Genomic DNA, 18690 nt, shown 5'->3' on the forward strand with positions numbered 1-18690 from the left:
GAATAACATAATGTTATGAGAAAGAAACAAAACATAATAAAGTTGTCATTTTTTGAAAAACTTTTGAACTTTTGAAAAAATTGAATAACGTCAGAAAAAATGTCAGAAATGTCAGAAAAAATGATACAGTTTTAATCACATAGTGTTGAAAAATTCAAGAAAAATTATTAACTTTTTTGTCTTAATACTATAAGAAGCCAACAAAATAAAGTTATCATTTTTGGAAAATTGGGTTGGCGAAAAGTTATAATATTATGGAGAAAAAGTATTACAGAAATGAAGTCATACATATGAGATGAAAATTTACAAGATGAATGTTGGAGAATAAAAACAGACATGAAAAAAACAGCAGTCATTTTCCAAATATTAAAGGGGACCTATTTTGCTTATGTTTTAGCCCTTGGTATTGAGTTGTGGACTCCTGTAGAGCAGCTACACACAATAACTAGCACTCAAAGCTTTTCAGTTCTTCCAGAATCTGCACCTATTCAGCTGTTTTTCTTTGGATTTTGCGGTCCCCGCGAAAACCGTCTGTTTTAATGTATTCCGCCCATGGCCACGCCTACTCTGCTTTGGTTGGTCACACTGCCGAGTACATACAAACACTTCTGGTTTGTGCTGCCAACTTCATAGTAGCATAGAGTTTGAATATTAAAAAAAACACATTATTTTTTAAAATAAACAAAACAAAGTTATGTTGTCATTTTGGACAAAAGACCAAAGCGTGAAGTTGATACTAATAATAGACTTTATCACCTAAGCTTCTTAGCGTAGGTGCATGTGTTATATCAAAATAGCAAAGTCTTTTTTTTTTATTTTTTTACAAAAATCGTCCGATACTTATTGGTGGTCGATTGATCGATGCCCTCCAATCCAAATATATAGGTAAAAAAAAATATATATATATATATATATATATGTAAAATTGCCATATTTTACACATAGATTCAATTGGTGATTAATCACGATGAATTAATTTGAAAACTGTGATTAATTTGGACACTCTGTCTAAAACAAAACAAGCTGGAAGACGATTTTTCTGAGAGTGCAATGAATTCAGGGTGAACATCTTGAGAACATGTGACCGATTTTGGATTTAAAAAAAAACGTGAGGGTGAAGCTCGGCGTGACCAGTGTTGACACCAGTGTTGACACCAGTGTTGACACCAGTGTTGACACCAGTGTTGACACCAGTGTTGACACCGTGACGACGCTGCCAGTTCGTGGAGCAGCGCTACAGGTGCTAGGTGATGGCTTTTTTTATGAAGCCATAAAAGCCCGATTATAGCACTTTGCTAGTCAATAGATGGCTGTACGGGTATGGTATCATGGTGACGTGCACACGGATCAAGATGGGAGGGTCTCGGGTGATGGAGGGGTGATAAAAAGCCCTCATAAACGTTGGCGTCTGGGAAGCAGTGAAGCTAAGAAGAACCTCAGGTAAGCTGGACCACTTTTGGATGTATTTAGTCAACTTTCAAACGCAAATATCTTTGAGAATCGTGTGACTTTAATGATAGCTTAATAAACCTGGTAAATATTCCTAGTATGTTTTCTCTTTCCTCAGCTCAGAAACCGGCAGAAACAGAAGCATCATTCTTACCAAAAAACAACCAGAAACGAATCATGTCTTTTTTTGTTTCCTTGCTTCTGAAACCGATGCTGTTTTTTGTTATGGTTTCCAGCTTCTTCACACGTTTGAATCGTTGAGAGCCTGAACTCCAGCAGGATGAAAGCCAGTGTACTTGCGCTGACACTGTGCCTCCTCCTTGGGACAGGTAACCCCAAAACACACACACTCAAATAATGAGACGTTTCAGTATGATGCACATGTCAAGGTAACGTGAAGGTCGGATGTTAGTTGTATTTCCTAAAGGCAGCTCATAAAAGATGGAGGTTTATAGCGCCATAAATATTTACATTGTTTGTCCAAAGGGATTGTCATTTTAATGGAGGTGCGGGTCAAAGATTAAACCTATTGTTTCAGGTGGGGGTGTTCACACTGCCTTCCATACAAAACAATTCAAAGGATGCAGGGACACATTTGCGCCAAGACGATGTGCTGTTATCCAGGATTTAACAAGAGAATTATTGTGAGAAAATAGTTGCAATCTTGTAATATTGTGAGGAAAAATAAAGATAGTTATTGTCCCGATATTAGCATAAAAATGCAATATTGATATAATCGGAAATTGAGAGTTAGACAATATCGGCATATTGTTTTTTTTGGCAAAAAAGCCAATATCGGACATCCCTACAAAAATATGCAATTTTAGTAGTATTTAGTATTTAGTAGTATTACTTTCTAAGTTGTAATAGTATGAGAAACAAAGAAAACAAAATACATTTTTGGAAAATTAGATTATGAGAATAAAATGAAAATATTACGGCAATAATTAGTCATACTTATTTACCAGAAAGTTGAAACAGTTGAAAAATGTTATATATATGGAGGTATATATATATATATATTATATTTATATATATGTTACTAAAATATATAGTATATGTTACTAACATTTTTGTCATTTCGTCATTATATGACAAGTTTTATCTCTTCATATTTTGACTATTTAATATATATATATATATATATATATATAAATTAATATTAATAATATATATTAATAGTAATTTAAGTCGGAGAAAAAACAACCAAGTTGTCATTTTTGGAAATTCTAAATTTTCAAAAATTTTGGAAAATGGAGTTTAACAGGAAAATATTATGACAATAATAAGCCATAATTAAGGGAATAAAATAGATTAGAAAACAGTTGAAACATAAAATGTAATAATCAGCAACAGCATCCCAAATACAGATTTCAGTCAGTGCATTTGCAGGTCAGGCTCAGCAAAGAACAAAAGATCACCAGCTGGGGTGGGGGGGGGGGGGGGGGGGGGGGTGACAATGACATAAAGGCAAAACAAAAAGAACAGCCCACGGGACATGACCGGAACCGACTAAAATAATTATGGGAAATTTACCTACCGCTTGCAGTTCATGCAAGACGCGGTTTTATTGACAGCTCTTCCACACGGAAAGTTGTGTGCTGCAGTGAAATGCGTCCAAGCGGAAACAGCAGTTAGATTGAACTAATATTTGAAACACTTCTATGCTAGGACTATGTTATGCTAGCCATAGCATTTCAGTATGTGGAATCAAACTATGGAATGGATTGAGTAAGGAAATCAAACAATGCACAACGATGAGCCAATTCAAGAAACAATACAAGCAGTTGTATTGGATACAATACAACCAGTCATGATGTGCTATATATATCACTATATTGACACTTACTATGGTACCCATTATGGCATTGGATGCTCATATCACCTCATACCTCGGTATGAGGAAAACCTTAAACTGTATTATGGAAAGCAGGAAGTGAACAAATGTAACAGTTACTGATTGTAAAAGTACCAGATGGAGAGGTAGGATTTAATAAGCTTTGCTTCTTCCTACTCCTTTTGGAAATGTGGAACTAGGAACTGATTATGTGATGCACTCAATTGTAATCTGATGCATGTTCAAATGAAATTAAACCATTACCATTACCAATATTCTGCATCACCGCACCACAGCGTCCGCTCGGAGTCACACGGAGTATGATGCTCTTTTAACTTTATTGTGACCTGAACGCAGCAACAGCAGTGCAATTCCAACACCATATTCAGTGTATTTCCCCAACAAAAATAGGTAGAATTTGTTGCATTTAAGTATGCTCGGAAATTCCATAAAATTCACTGAAAACATCTGAATTCAACTTAAATAATGTGATGTGTTTGATGCTACCCTGCATTGCTCAGAATAACACGGTAAATGTATGACTCAAATGTTCTGCTACTATTAAATGAACTTGTGTTAGATAAATAGATTCCAGCCTTTGGGGCAGATTCCATATTCCATCCATCTATTTTCTATGCTGTTTATCCTCACAAGGGTCACGGGTATGCTGGAGCCTATCCCAGCTGTCTTGGGGCGAGAGGCGGGGTACACCCTGGACTGGTGGCCAGCCAATCACAGGGCACATATAGACAAACAACCATTCACACTCACATTCATACCTATGGACAATTTGGAGTGGCCAATTAACCTAGCATGTTTTTGGAATGTGGGAGGAAACCGGAGTACCCGGAGAAAAGTTTGCATGTTCTCCCCATGCATGCGTGGGTTTTTTGTTGTTCTGCTAATTTGGAGCGACCGGAACAGGAGGGGATAGAAAAGAGGAAAGAATTAAAAAAGAGGGGGGGTGCATGGACAAGAGAGGGACAATCCAAAGGGGCAGCAGAGAGGCAATCCCGACTAGAAATAGGGGGCCAGCAGGCCGAAGGAGAGCCAAGCCATGACAGGCTCGTAGACGCCCCCCCACCAGCTGGAAAGGAGCCCGCCCACGGTCGTTGTCCGTCCCCCATGCTACCACCATGCTACCACACACCCCCAGGAAGCGAAGCCCCAGGCCAGCCCACACCAGACATCCAACATAGGAACGCCTGCCACATGCACACCCACGTGCTCAAACCCACACCTGGAAGCCGCATCGCGACATCCCGGGCAGGGCATCCGAGGCGCAATGGGGCAGTGGACCCAGGGGTCCCAGACCCACAATCCAGACCACTAGCCTCATAGAACGCGGGCTGCTAAGGAACAAGAAAACCTGAGGCCAAAACCTGCTGGGTAGCAAATCCCCTGAGCCGAAGTACCTCGGCCCCAAGCCGTGGGGAAGCCAAGCACCAGAGCCCAGAAGGCGAGACCAGCGGCAGACCACAGACTCCATCAGCCACCGGGAGCCCGACCACCCTCCTGCCCTCAGAACCAACAGCGCACCACCCACCCACCGGAGAAACATCCACGACAAGCCTGCAGACACACCAGGCAAAGAAAGGAAAACACTGCGGTTTTCCTTTCCCCTTCCTCTTCCCCTTCCAGACTGCCGGACGCCCCCCCCCAAGCGCGCAGAAGTGCCCGTGAAAGCACCACAAACTGCACCCCTGGCGCAAGCCCCGGTATCAACCAGTCCCAGCGGACCCCCAGGAAGGGCAGGCAAACCGAACAAAAAAAGCCCACAAGCGACCGCACCCCAGCAGCCAGCGGGCAGGTCCACAACTGGTCCCGACCCCACAGGTGTAGGATAGGCAGGCGGTACCCCGACCCAGCCAAAGAGTGAAGTTGACGCCAATACGACAAAGCTGAGAGGCCGTCTTAGCAAATCTACGCTTACTGACTTGTCTTTTGTGTGTGTTTTTGTGTAAAAAGTTGTTGTGTGTGGAGGACAGACAACAACCCGTCCAGACCTGACGACCCAGGCTTCAAGCCTGACTACGCCCGATTCAGGCTTTACTACCCAGGATCCAGACGCCACTACGCCCACGACAGGCTCACCTCCACCTTCTTCACCATCCACTAGCCTGCTTCCAAGCGACTCACCCACATCGGTTATCCAAACCACCGTAGGCGAAGACCCACCAGAAGGGCTTTCCCCGGGCGCCATAGCGGGTATTACCATTGGATCTATCACCGGTGTGGCGGCCATCGGTAAGTGGGAACACGTCCTCCGTACAACCGATACCGCAGTTTGACGTCTAAAAACGGAGAGTTCAGTTGTACTGGCAAAGCTTCTAAGAAGTATTCTTGTTTCAGGTGGTGGTATTTTTGGTGTACTGCGGTACACGGGCAGGGTCTGAGTACAAAGGCTACCCTCATTTGGACGGCACGGCTGACAAGGAATACGTGTTTAGTATGACAACGCTACAACGGCCTATTAGCGCTATCTGAGATATTGAGAATAAGGTCATAAATTTACGAGAATTAGGTCGGAAATTTAGTCCTAGATTTTTAAGAGAAAAAAGACATTTACATTTACGAGAACAAAGTTGCAAATTTATGAGAAAGAGGTTATGAATTTATGCGAAAGTCATACATTTTGATGAGAAAAAAAATGTAATTTATGAGAATAAAGTTCAAAAGAATTTGCCCAAGGTCAAAGGTCACATCCCTCCTTTTCATAGCTGTCTCAGGCAATGCCTGTTACGACGCAGTATTAATCTGGATTTTGGGAATAAAGCCAATGTGACCTTTGGCCCTGGGCATGTGGAGGGAGCGGGGGTAAGGAAGGCACATGCTAATGTGCCATGCTAATCCGTTTGTCTTTGTTTTGCTGCCACGTTATCAATAAAAGCTTGCCTGAGGCTGGATGACACATAATATTACAACTTTATTCTCGTAATTTTTAGTCTCCCGTGTTGTACTAATACAACATCATAGAAAGCACTTTTTCATGACAGTTATGTTTTTATTTGGCATGGAATATTTTGAATCTTTGAAAAGGGACTTAGGGTCAAGGGCTGATGATGTATGATTACAAAAATAATTCTCACAATGTTTTTAATGAATTTAATCAATAAGGGCTCTGAGCTTTTCCATGTGTTTCCTTGTGGTACATGTTTTTTTTTTTAATAAATAATTGTTCTTTAAAAATATGTGTCATTTCTACCTAACAAGCAACATATTTACCTTCCTTTGTGTCAGAGGACAGTGTTGTACCAATGGTGCTAATTTTTATTGGCCCATTGCACACTCTAAAAATAGAATTTAACAGGAAAACTTAAGAAAAAAAACAACGGGAACAGCAAAAATTCTATTAATTCTCCCGTGCTGGCTAGGTTAATTGGTGACTCCAAATTGTCCATAGGTAAGAATGTGAGTGTGAATGGTTGTTTGTCATTAGCCCGGTGATCTGTAAAATTCACCTTGCTTGAGAAGAAGACAAACATTTCTCGTGTTGGTCTTTTAGCACCTTTCTGTCTCCTAGTGAGCATCAGGTGAGGCGGTTGCCGGACAATTCACCTTTGGCTGTCTTAGCGGACTTTAGACCACATCAGGAGGCCACTTGTAGTCTTGTATGTTAGCACAGGCCATTAGCCGCGTGTGTCAACACAGCTAACACTTTCATGATTTATGTTTGGTTAGACTTGATTAAAGATATTATTTAGTGTTGTTCCCGCTTCCTCGGTTTTGTTTATTTAGCTACAGTTGCACATACAATCTAAAGAGAGTCAATACAAGATCCATTACAAAGATAATACTGGATTAATAATGTCCAAATTTCATGTATTCACTTTTAAACTGCCATCATTTTGCGACAACTACAAAACAGCGCTCTCTGGTGGCTGTCAATATGTTTACATGACAAATGGTGCATTACAGGTCACTCGGATGTAGGAACATCGGACTGCGGCGCTTTTTAGTTTCTAGACCTCAAATGAAACAAAAAAGCAACATTGTTGATGACGTCACAATGGGGTTACATCTTCGCGCCAGTAAACAAGCAGAAGACGCTGACGTCGGTGAGTGTCACGTCTTCAGTACGAGTGACGTGAAGCTAAAGTTAAGATAATCTCCTGATTGACGTTTATATTCAGGAGGCCGTCGCCATTACTAATTTGTGACGTCAGATTTTATTCCTTCTGATTTCCCAGTTGACTAGAAGGCAGCATTAATCCTCGCACAGGCTACAGGAAGTGGATCACCCGGTTTAGCCATTTAAATCCAATCTGCCCGTAATCTGCTCATTCGGGCTGTTCGTTTACACTTGATGACCCTCACCACGATGGAACTATGCTTTGAAAAACGGCAGTCTGAACATTTTTTTCACGTTAAGACAAAACAGGAGTCTGCTGGATGACGCCCTCTTGTGATCGATATGAGTATTGCAGTTGTCATTCAATTTTTTTGACCTTGTGTCCCATACAGGTGTTAAAGGGGATCTAAGCTCATTTTTGCATTGAGTTGTGGACTCCTGTAGAGCAGTGGCACACGATAACCCACACAGAAAGCTTTCTAGATCTTCCAGAATCTGCACCTATTCCAGCTGTATTTCCTTGGCTTTCCAAAACAGTCTGTTTTAATGTATTCCACCCGTGGCCTGCCTCCAGGCACGCCCACTTCGCTGTGATTGGTCACACTCCCAAGTGTTCCTGAAGACTTCCAGACTACTGCCGAACCACACCTTCTAATTTAGTGTGTATAGGAGGTAACAACTGAATAATCCATTTGGAGAGCTACTTGAAAAGCGGGTAGGAGCTACTAGCTAGAGACCCCTAGCTTAGCGTGTATGAAGAATGGTAACGGAGGTCCACGTTTACCAAGTGCTTGACATTGGTAGCGGAATGTGCTCATTTGTGGCTGTCACTGTGGTGTGCTGGAGTCCCAAAGCTTTTATAATGCCCCCACCCCAACACATTTTATAATTTTTTTGTACATTTATCAGGTAATACTTTATCGAAGTGTACATGTTTTTGTTGGACAACCCCCCCCCCCCCCAAAAAAAATGTATAAATACATTATGTATGAATATTAATTATGACTAATTCCTTTGCAGTTTTGAAGCATCCCACCTTACCTGTTCAAATGAAACAAAAGCAAGGAAAGTTTGAACTGACTTTTAATCATAAACGCGCACACACACACAGTGTTGTCGCTGCTTTGGTGTTCCTGGCTCTGCTGCATGTGCTGTACAAAAATAAATCCATACTGGTGGTGCATCACAGTTGTTCTTTTTTGCCCCTATTTTTTCCTATGACTAACAGAATAAATTATAAATTGCAGTAGTCCTCAATAGTCCATGTTAGTCCAGTGCATACAAAAAACCCCTAAAGAGAAATCCTGGAAAAGACTAAGAAAAATATAAATTCAGGTCCGGGATGGGACAGCAGTAAAACAGTTCATACTGTCCTGACCCGGCCTTGTCCCGCCTTCTCAAATAACAGCAGTCACAGTCTGCTCTCTCCACCAGGGAGAGCTATCACCCTGCGGGCGTTGCAACAGTGTCCTGTTGTCAGGGCGCCTAAAGGCGACACGTCTGACTTTTGCCGTGCTGCGAGGCAGCAAGCTCGTAGAAGAGGATGTAGGCGTTGCTGCTGCGAACCTGGCTGGAGGACATGGGGCTCACCCTGCACAACAACAATAACAACAACAAAGTCACAACTGTGACAAAAAACATGCAAATGTGTGCCGTCATCGCCAATACAAACTAATAGCATTCATCTTTATTGTAGTCGTGTCTAACGAGGAACTAAAAGTCTAATTGATCAGTAGCAATATACTGTATATATTTTATTCATTGCATATTCTAATATAGAATTTTCATTCTATATTTATACTGTTTTTTTGTGTTTGGAGAAACACACCTTAAAAAAAGCATGCATCTTTAAAACATTTAAAACATTGTCTGAATGAAAAAAAAAGCCAAAAAGTGGATTTTTTTATTTTATTTTTTTATTACGTTGTTCACAAAATTTGGAAAACAAACAAAAATAACAGACTCTTAGGGTTTTTGGGGATTAAGTTGCTCCCAAGATTTGAAGATACCTGCTTAAAAATGTTTAATTTAATTTAAAATGAAAAGCAACATGAAAAAAAATATTATTATTATTTTTATTATTATATTATTTAAAATAATTATTGTGTGTGTGTTTTTTTTACGTTTTTCTCAAACATGGCAGGTCCTGCTTATATTATGTTATATTATAAAAGAGTATGTTAATGAAAAGTATGTGTCTACAAAATGTTTTTATCAGAAAAAAATGGACTCTGGGTTTTTTCATTTTTTTCCAATTTTTTTGGATTAAGTTACTCTCTAGATTTGAAGATACCTGCTTAAATTTTTAAAAAGATGAAAAGCACGTATCTCCAGATGTTTGATTTTTTTGGTCTGAATGAAAAAATGTGCAAAAAGAGCTTCCTTGTTTGTTGTTATGAGGTCGCTCACAAACTTGGGAGCAAAGTAACATGTCAATGATAAAGCATGAATCTCCCAAATATTGTTTTTATTTGACAAAAATACCAAAAAGGTATTTATTCCCTTTGGTTTTCTTTGGCTCAACTGCTCACAACATTTGCAGAAAAGGTCAAAATGTTTGACTTTATTATATTTATTAAAAATATTATTATTATATTCATTCATTTTCTTATTTTATTTATTATATTTACTATATAGGAAAACATGTAAAAAATACTTCATTATTGTGAATGAAATTGTATTTCATTCACATTTATTATGATTATTTCTTATTTATTTATTATTATGATTAATATTTTCTCAAACATGGCAGGTCCTGATGATATTATGTTATATTATAAAACAACAGTATGTTAATAATGAAAAGCATGCATCTACAAAATGACAAAAAGTGTTTTTCTTTTTCTTTGAACGAAAATAACAGACTCTTGGGGTTTTTTGGGATTAAGTTGCTCATAAAATTTGAAGACACCTGCCAAAATATTCATGTTTTTCAACAATGTAGAGTCAAATCTACCCAAACCAATGAAAGCCTTTTGTAGCCTGGGCCTACCTGCAGTCGTTGTAGCTGTACCACTCCCCCACCGTGGCGTTCTTACAGTAGGCCGTGTAATGACCCCCCAACGTGTTCCCCCAGTGGTTGGATACCGCATAGAGGTTATACACGGCCCGCTCTGTGGGGGATGGAGGGACACACACGCACACACACACAGAGAGAGTGAGGCTTAGCCAAACTGCAGTAAAAGAAAAAGGCGAACAACGGCGAATACGTACCGCCGCCCTCGGACGCAAACTCCCGCAGGTCGAGCTCCTTGAGGGGGAAGTTCACATACGTGGACAGCTTGCTGGCTCGGACGTTGGAGTCAGAGAAACGCTTCAGGTCTGAGAGGGGTCAGGGGAGTCAAGGAGGACGGAAGAAGGAAGCGGGGGCCGCGAAGAGGCCATGTTTGTTATGATGTAGAATAATGCAGATGCTGCTGGCTCTGTTTAACTCGTCTTTCCTCCATGACAGCAGCCATTGAAGGTCATACAAAAAAAAAAGGATACGAAGCACAAGAATCTGAGGGAACTTCTGAATGCTGAATCTTTTGATGCATTTTCGCCTGGCTTTGCATCTGTTGCAAGTCTGCAGATGGAAGCACAAACGAGGTGAATCAACGCTTTCACGGCTGAAATGTTGGCGTCTTACCGGCCTCTCGTCTCCATCCAGCACATCCTCCTTGGCGAAGACCCTCAGGCAATCTCTGAGCGTCACCTCGCCAGACATCCTCTGTGGAAGAAACACACTCGTGTCAGACTGCACACACCGTACCACTGAGACTTTTTTTTGGGGGTGGGGGGGCGGGTTCTGACCAGTGGGATGGGTATGGAGAGATCCCAGAAGGGCTCGAAGACCGTGGAGCGGAAGCCGCAGACGGTGCACGTCAGCGAGCTCTTCAGTTGCCCGACGAACAAATCTACCAGAGGAGGGAATGTTTATGATTCATGTCATGATTGGGGGATGCTAGCTGTGCCGCTGGACGCTAAACAGAGCGACGCTTACCGACAACTTTGCTGTCCTCCCGCTCCAAATACAAGCTCCATGTTCGTTTGGCTTTTTCGTCCTCCCTGTGAAGGCAGCATTTGGACAAAGTCAATTCAAACAATCTGCTCATGTCTAGGAAAAACACAAACAGGATTCATTCTTGGGGGGTCCAGATAGCACAACTTGATGATGTAAAGGGGGTGTGGCCTTGCGACTGATATCAATGAGGACCAGTCAAATGGTGGCCGGATGGATGACGGAGTTATGTAACAGCATCAATGATAGAACCGACAATCCAAGCGATGCCGTCATTCCCATTTTTCCAAGGTTTTTGTGCAGTTTCCGAAAGAAAACCACGACTGGTCGGGAATCTTTATGACCGTTTATGGTCTGAAGAGCCACTAATTACATCACTTCCAATATTTCTAGCAAATAAGACAATAATTGCGATTGACCAACGATCAATTCAGTAACAGTTTATGGCAGGGTGGGCAAACTTTTTGACAATGGGGCCGCATTGATTTAACAAAATTGGGGCGGAGGGGGGTCGGGGGGGGGGGCAGACTATATAGTAAATAGATAGATAGATAATTAATTATTCATCTCCAAGAGAAATTCACAATAAAAATTCACAGTATTTTACATTTAACAGTCCATTTTTACACATACATTTTTACACACATTTTACACGTAAAAGTGTCATGCAACCTGCTACATGTGCACTTTGAGATTGAGATTTATTTGGTGCGTTATAAATTAAATTAAGTATTATTTAAATTAATTTTAATAAATAATATTTATATTATTTACTATAATAATAATAATATTGAAAAGGGACACAAGCACACAATAATAATAGTTATAATATATTATTATATCATATATTATATAATAATAATAATAATAAATAATAAAAGTTATTATTATTATTATTATTACTACTATTATTATTGTGTGCTTGTGTCCCTTTTTTCAGGAGCACTTTGTAAACAACAGACCACATAAAATACCAAAATTGATAAAACAGCTACTTCAACCATCAAAATGTTGGCTCAAATGAAATACTTTGGAAAGAAGGGGCGGGCCATATTCAAACACTTGGCCGGCCGTAGGTGGCCCCCGGGCCGTAGTTTGCCCACACCTGGTTTATGGCCTGATGAATTACGCGTTGTCATAACATCCTCTCCTTGAAGCGGATAAGATAAGTTGGACGACCTCCTCGGTGTCAGAACTGCCTTGTTTTTGGGCTTTAAAGAGATGAAGCTGATTAGTCAGGAGTTTGATCTCCGGTTTATGGACTGAAAGGTTACTAGTTGCCTTTCAGTCCCTCCACGGAACCAATGATTCGTGCAATCAGTTGGCCGACCCCGACGGCGACAGAACAGCCTTGTTTTTGTGTGTTTGAGGAAAAGTGTCACGGTTCATCCAGTTTTATCTCCCTTGTATGGCGCAAAGACCTGCTAAACGTCCTGTCAGCAGATAAGATGGCAATTTAACCGTTGATTCGTGCAAGTGGTTGCATAACTTTGCATTGACAATACGAGCGGCACACAGAAAAAGTCTGCTTCATTGTTGCTACCTGAGACGATTCCTTCCAAATATGGCCGCCAAGGCTTTTTGCCGAGGTGGCAGGCAGCAAATCCCACTGAGGCGACATTTTATGGCCACCGGGTGACTTATTGGGAGCGGAGGTGACGACGGCGATGATGCGGTGACTTACGAGAGGTGGTCAAAGTCCTCATTGGGCAGCCTTGTGGACGTCGTCACCCTGTTCACCTCATTGTGGAGGCCATCCAGCAGGAAGCGCAGGAACTCCTGGGCGTCCTGCTGACTGCAAAGGCACCGGGGTCAGAAACAACGGCATACATTCGGAGGACTTGAGTCAAAGACAAAAAGGATGTTGTCGTCTTACTTGCACCCTGCAAATTTGGGAGCGTACAGCTGGACCTGGTTCCTGAAATCGGAGGGAGTCACAGTCTCGTTGAAGGACGTCCACAAGCTCCGAGTCAGCTTGGCAAACTCTTCGGGAGAAACGGGGAGAAGGGGGGGGGTCATTCCTTGACAAAGAACCTATTTGCCGTTGTAACTAACAAAAGATGGTCAACATGAACTCTTTTCTAGTTCCGTTTCTTCCCAAAGAGAAACAAAGCGGTGACCTACTGTACCTATGCGTCATAAAGTGACTCAACGTTGTTATGCAACCAACCGTTTATATGCTAGCTCGACAAAATAGCGTGCCTGCGTGTATCTTATCTTTTCTGTAGGAAAACAGGAGACTGCGGAGCCAATTGTCATTGATAAGTGAGGTCACCTGCGTAACAAATTTGTGAACTGTTTTCCGACAACGGCCTCAGTGTGTAATAATACTGTATCAGTCATGGTTGTGGTCCTTGCGGGACGCCTTCAGCAGCGACACGCAGACAACATAAAATCATTTCCACTAAAATGACCTCCTACCGTCAGTGAGAGCGGAATTGGTCCTGCTGTTGTTCAGGTCGGTTCGATGGACGTCCCTCAGGCAGTAGTCCCTCAATTCGGGGGTGTTACTCAAACACTGAAGGATAGAGTTCATGAAACACTGCGCACACACACAAACACACACAGCAATACATTAGACAAGAGGTGTATGGGTTTTTTGGGGGGGCGTGTGAGGTGCATGCTGGTACACTCACGGTGTTTCCCAGGTTCTTCAGTCCCACCAGGCCTTGCGGACTCTGCTTCTGCTTGGAGAAAGATAGCGGAGTCAATCTTGGCTACTTGCTAGGAATGTATTTTCCACGCATTCCTTGCTGGTCGTAGAACATCGACGGTACGGATGCCTACCGAAACTCTTCGTACGCACACCGAAGGGATGAAAGTCGTGCAACCCCAGCAGACATGGAGAGTCTGACATGTTATTTCAACACCGCCACCCCCGCCATGCCAACAGTTAGTGTATAGTTCCAACACTGTAGAGTCATCTCTCGTTTATCACACTTAATTGGCTCCGGACTCGACTATGAATTTCTGCAATGGAATATTTTTGTACTCTGAGCATAGAAAATATGTTTTTCACACCTACAGTCACATTTACACTCTTATTACCCAATATGGTCGACATAAGAGAAAATAAGACGAGTCAGACAGACAGGAAGTGACGTTGAGTTGAGTTTCAGCTTGGGTGGGTTACAGCCGCAACACTAGCCTGTGTTTTTATTCGAGATCACTGTGCCTGTTGTGAGATCATTAAACCTGCAATAGACTTAGACTATTGTTCCAGACCGTTCCAGAGTCCGTGATGGAAGTCTTTTATGAAAATTGCTGTCCGAAAGTCTATTTGTATATTCCTTATGTCTTTTATAAATAGAACATTTGTAACATTGATTACGGTTTTGAGCAACCAGCGGTTGTTGTGTAAATTTGTGCATGTGATTTCCAAGTGTCCATGAACACAGCAGCACATTGTGCCCGAGGAGGTACGTGATGCACCTAAATGCACCTCAAAGAGCTAGCTGAGCGTCGGTAGCCGCCTTTGATGGTTTGAGCCTGCCTCCCACGTGGAGTAGGAAGTGTCCAGCCTTTGCGCGAGTTGTGTGACTCAACAAGACCACACACACACGCACACACACATTACCCCTCTGGACACTTACAACTCTTTGGACAAACCCACGCTTCTCTGGACAAACATTTATTGTTAATTAGCCCATCCACCTGCACAATAAAGAGGATTACATGATTCTCTTTCCATGGTGTTCCAACTCTAAAGGAACCCCTTACCCCCCACCCCCTCTCTTAACAAGATATTAGATGCAGGCTGACATAATCATGATATCAGACCAATATCAATATCAAATCAGGACACCCTAGGCACCAATTATGGATAATATGTCAACCATACCTACTCCTAATCCTACAGTCACTGAAGCTTTAGTTTTCTTTTAAAAAAAAAATACATGTATAATACCATTTTTTGTTGGCCTAAAATTCCAAATATTTCTGAAAATATAGTTTTAATTCAAAAATATTTTTCTAAATATTTACAGCATTATTCCCTTCAAAGTGTACCAGTAGGACAAAAGAGCAGTACTCCTGAGAACGAGCATGCTGAAAACCTTTTGGACCAGTTTGGATAGTTCAAAGCAGAACAATGAAAAGCCCATTTGGGGAAAAGGACGCTAATTACGCACGCGGTCCAGATAGCAGTGATAAAGAGATGATATATTTGACTTATGTATTTTTGAATAAAAAGTGAGAAAAGGCGTACGCAACTTTTTGCCCCGTTTTTTTGTGTAGCCAGGCTTTTTAGGCGAGACTCCAGAGTGAGTGGTACGGGAATAAAACTGGCGGTGTTGGTGCTGTTATTGTTATATTTACCTAGATTGTTACGATTATTAGCATTTTGTTGTTCTTTTTTTTTACATAATCCCTATATCAGTCCACCGGCGTGACAAAGTGGAATGTCGTCGGTCACATTGCTGGCAGCCATCGTTCCGCATGCTTGCATGAATAAACAAAGCGGAGCTCTTGCTGCTACCGTGACATCACCAGACCATGTGATGCAGGCGCGACGAGGGAACATCGTGCGTTCTTCGGTCGCAGATTCTTTTTTTGCAAAGGGACATTAGCATCCCATGGTTGCTATTTTGTTTTTTGCTTGTCTTGTTGTTAGTAGTGATAATGATAGCATAGCACAGCACTTTTATTATTGCTTGATAAGATTAGCTCGCACTGCGTATCAGTTTCAGTTGGTGTCACACAGAGGTTCCGACTGTAAACGTGTTTTGTTTTTCAAAGCAGAGACTTTGTGCTGCTCAAACAAGATAACAGCACGCTATGTTGGAGTCATTCTGCACCAGATGGTCATTGGCTCCCTCTGCTCAGCAGGTGATACCCTTCCCTAAAATAGCCCATCCGAGAACACGGAGCAAGCGGTGCGTCCAGGTAACGGTGTTTCTCTGCTTGTTTAGCATGTCTACAACATGAGGTCAAGTGTCATCAAGCGGCTACGTAACTGCTGGAGGCCGTGTCAACATAGACTCTCGGCGAGGCCACTAAACACAGGTCCAAGGTCCAAACGACACAAATACTTCTACAAATGCTTAAAAAAAGAATAAACATCACCTTAAACAAACATCTGGCAACAATTTAGTAGCCAGATGTAGTCTCTTATCTTTGATGTGTTAGCATGTTAGCAGACACTTCCACCAGTAACACTGCTAGCTAACACTGGCATAAAATGGTATAAATAAATGTGCTTGCCATAGGCTACTAATTTGCTTTTAATCACTTAAGAGTGACAATGTCAGCCATTGGGAATGCCATTCAATTACAGACATTCCATTGTTTTTAATCGGATCATTAAATGTGACTTAAACCTCCATGTGCTAGCTTGCTGGTATATTTGTGTACTAGTTTATTTTAACCCTGGGGTTCTCAATAACACTTTAAAAAACCTGATGTATGTTCAAATAAAATTAAACAAAGTGAAAGTACAGCTAAATAAAAGCTTTTCAACAACTGCATTAGTCATTCTCTGTCTATATTTAGGCTAACATGCTAGCAGTCACTATGCTAACAGGGCTGACGTTATTCAGTTTGCTAATATTGGAATAGTATTGATGTACAATGAAGTTAAATTCATAAATTAAATTAAATGTCACTTACAATACCACCTTGTGTCTCTGGGGGCGATAATGACTTGATTTGAGCATCATGCTGAAGCAGTTACAAAAGGTACATTTAACAGAACTCCATAAAATGATATTTCATATCAATATTATCGGTCTCAGTAGATAAAAACGGCCGCTTTGGTGGGGACTCACCTTGGCCTGGTTGATGATCAGCCCCATGAATGTGGACACCAGCATTGACCGGGACAAGGACGGACCCTTGCGCCGCAAATCTGGTTTGGCTGCGGGTAGAGCGGTGGTCGGTTCCTCCGGTGCTGTCACCGTGTAAGAGTGTCGCAGGGACGGCATGGTGGACGACGTCGAGGAAAGATTTCTAGAGGGTCGTAACGTGTGACGAGGACAGACTAGTGGGGTCCGAAGCGTCTCGCAGGAGGTTGCATAATGATCTTAGCCGCACAGACGCAAACGTTCAACACCTCTTTGATGACCGTTCTGTTGGAAGACTAACGGCAAACTGCCGCTTCCTGACTTTTTACTGTGGACGTGAACGCCCCCTCCCTTTCCACCATTAATAAACCGGCCGCCGAGGCTGCCTTCAGGTGCAGTGGGAAACGTCGCAAAGCTATTCATTAGACTAATCCTACTAACTACTTATTTAAAATTATTTAAGATGCAGTATATGTGCTGATGCGTTTTGATGTATGTGAAAGCTAAAACCAAAGCGAAAACAGTTATTGGTTGGATTAAAAAGTGAAACGTTTTACCATGCATATTAGGGATCTGCTTATTGGATGGTTTAGATTTCCGGTATTTCGCTCACTATTTGAAATTCTAACCCCGTTTTTTTTTAATTCATTTGGACAAGTTGTTTTGATCAGTTATTGACCTCAATGACAATAATTCCACTTTGCACCTCATATCTACAAAATATTCAATATATTGTGTGCTAATATGGATTTTAATGACATAAAACGATATATACTGTATTTGAATTTGAAAAGTTTTGATGGTGACAGTGGGAAAAAAGTATCACTTTTTTGTTATAGAAATATTTTGGTTTATTTGTATAAAAAACTTCATATACATAATTTATATATAGTGTTAAGTGATATCAAATTCAATGTATTTTTTAATTGAATAATATATAATAGTTTTTTATATGAAATATAAATGAAATGGCTTGCTTTACAACGTACGATTAATGTTGATACCTGGGCACGGTTTATATGCACGTTGCATAAAAGCGTCTGAGACTTTGTGGAATCCATAAAAATGTGTTGTAAAATTAATTACCCTGAACTCTTACATAATCCTGGATGTGTGTTTGCTGCCGTTGTCTCCGCATGTTGCAATGTTTCACGTTTGTTTCCTTTAGCAGCCGACTCTGTGTAAATCGTTTAATTAGATGTTTTTTTTGTTAGCTGAAAACGGCTGTTTTCACTTCAGTTAACTAAACAGATGGCCAAGGATGTGGACGTCCTCAGTGTGCAGATTAGTGCTGATGTAGAGCAACCATAAGCAAAAAAATATATATCATAGTTGCAAGATAAGAACAAAAAAATCCCTTGCGTGTGTTCCACATAAAAAAGGTTTCATCAGCTTTCCTTATTGACTTTGTGACCTTTGCATTTTTGCACTGACTTTTCCCCGCGTGTTAACATTCAGACCAGTGCCTTGCTCAAAGACTTCGTGAAGGGAAGTATTTCAAGCATCATATTGTCAAGCACTTTTGAAATAGAGTAAGCTTATTAGTAGCGTC

At 41.2% G+C, this 18690-nt stretch overlaps 1 protein-coding gene across 2 annotated transcripts; it reads right to left on the bottom strand.

The window, feature by feature from the left end:
- Nucleotides 1-8423: 8423 nt before the first annotated feature.
- On the bottom strand, nt 8424-17556 carry LOC131132692 (ubiquitin carboxyl-terminal hydrolase 2-like). Of its 2 annotated transcripts, none has more exons than XM_058078545.1 (12): nt 17124-17556; nt 13995-14045; nt 13780-13900; nt 13235-13343; nt 13043-13153; nt 11341-11405; nt 11151-11254; nt 10987-11067; nt 10845-10923; nt 10572-10679; nt 10351-10471; nt 8424-8949 (listed from the first exon to the last, which is right to left on the bottom strand). In XM_058078545.1, exons 1-12 carry the CDS (start codon nt 17277-17279, stop codon nt 8844-8846), a joined length of 1212 nt encoding a protein of 403 aa, XP_057934528.1. In that variant the 5' UTR covers nt 17280-17556; the 3' UTR covers nt 8424-8843. The 2 variants fall into 2 exon arrangements, with proteins under 2 accessions (XP_057934528.1, XP_057934529.1); XM_058078546.1 differs by having other exon boundaries at nt 13995-14042; nt 17124-17550.
- Nucleotides 17557-18690: the final 1134 nt, after the last annotated feature.

This window comes from Doryrhamphus excisus, chromosome 7, assembly GCF_030265055.1.
Source record: "Doryrhamphus excisus isolate RoL2022-K1 chromosome 7, RoL_Dexc_1.0, whole genome shotgun sequence".
Classification (NCBI taxonomy): Eukaryota; Metazoa; Chordata; class Actinopteri; order Syngnathiformes; family Syngnathidae; genus Doryrhamphus; species Doryrhamphus excisus.

What these genes read in the sequence shown, in the direction of transcription:
- LOC131132692 (XM_058078545.1), bottom strand. Translation starts at nt 17,279, where the DNA reads ATGCCGTCCCTGCGACACTCTTACACGGTGACAGCACCGGAGGAACCG. An exon ending in TCTCCATACCCATCCCACTG is followed by an intron (nt 11,068 to 11,150) that starts GTCAGAACCCGC and finishes TTTCTTCCACAG; the next exon opens with AGGATGTCTGGCGAGGTGAC. An exon ending in TGGATGGAGACGAGAGGCCG is followed by an intron (nt 10,924 to 10,986) that starts GTAAGACGCCAA and finishes TTCCATCTGCAG; the next exon opens with ACTTGCAACAGATGCAAAGC.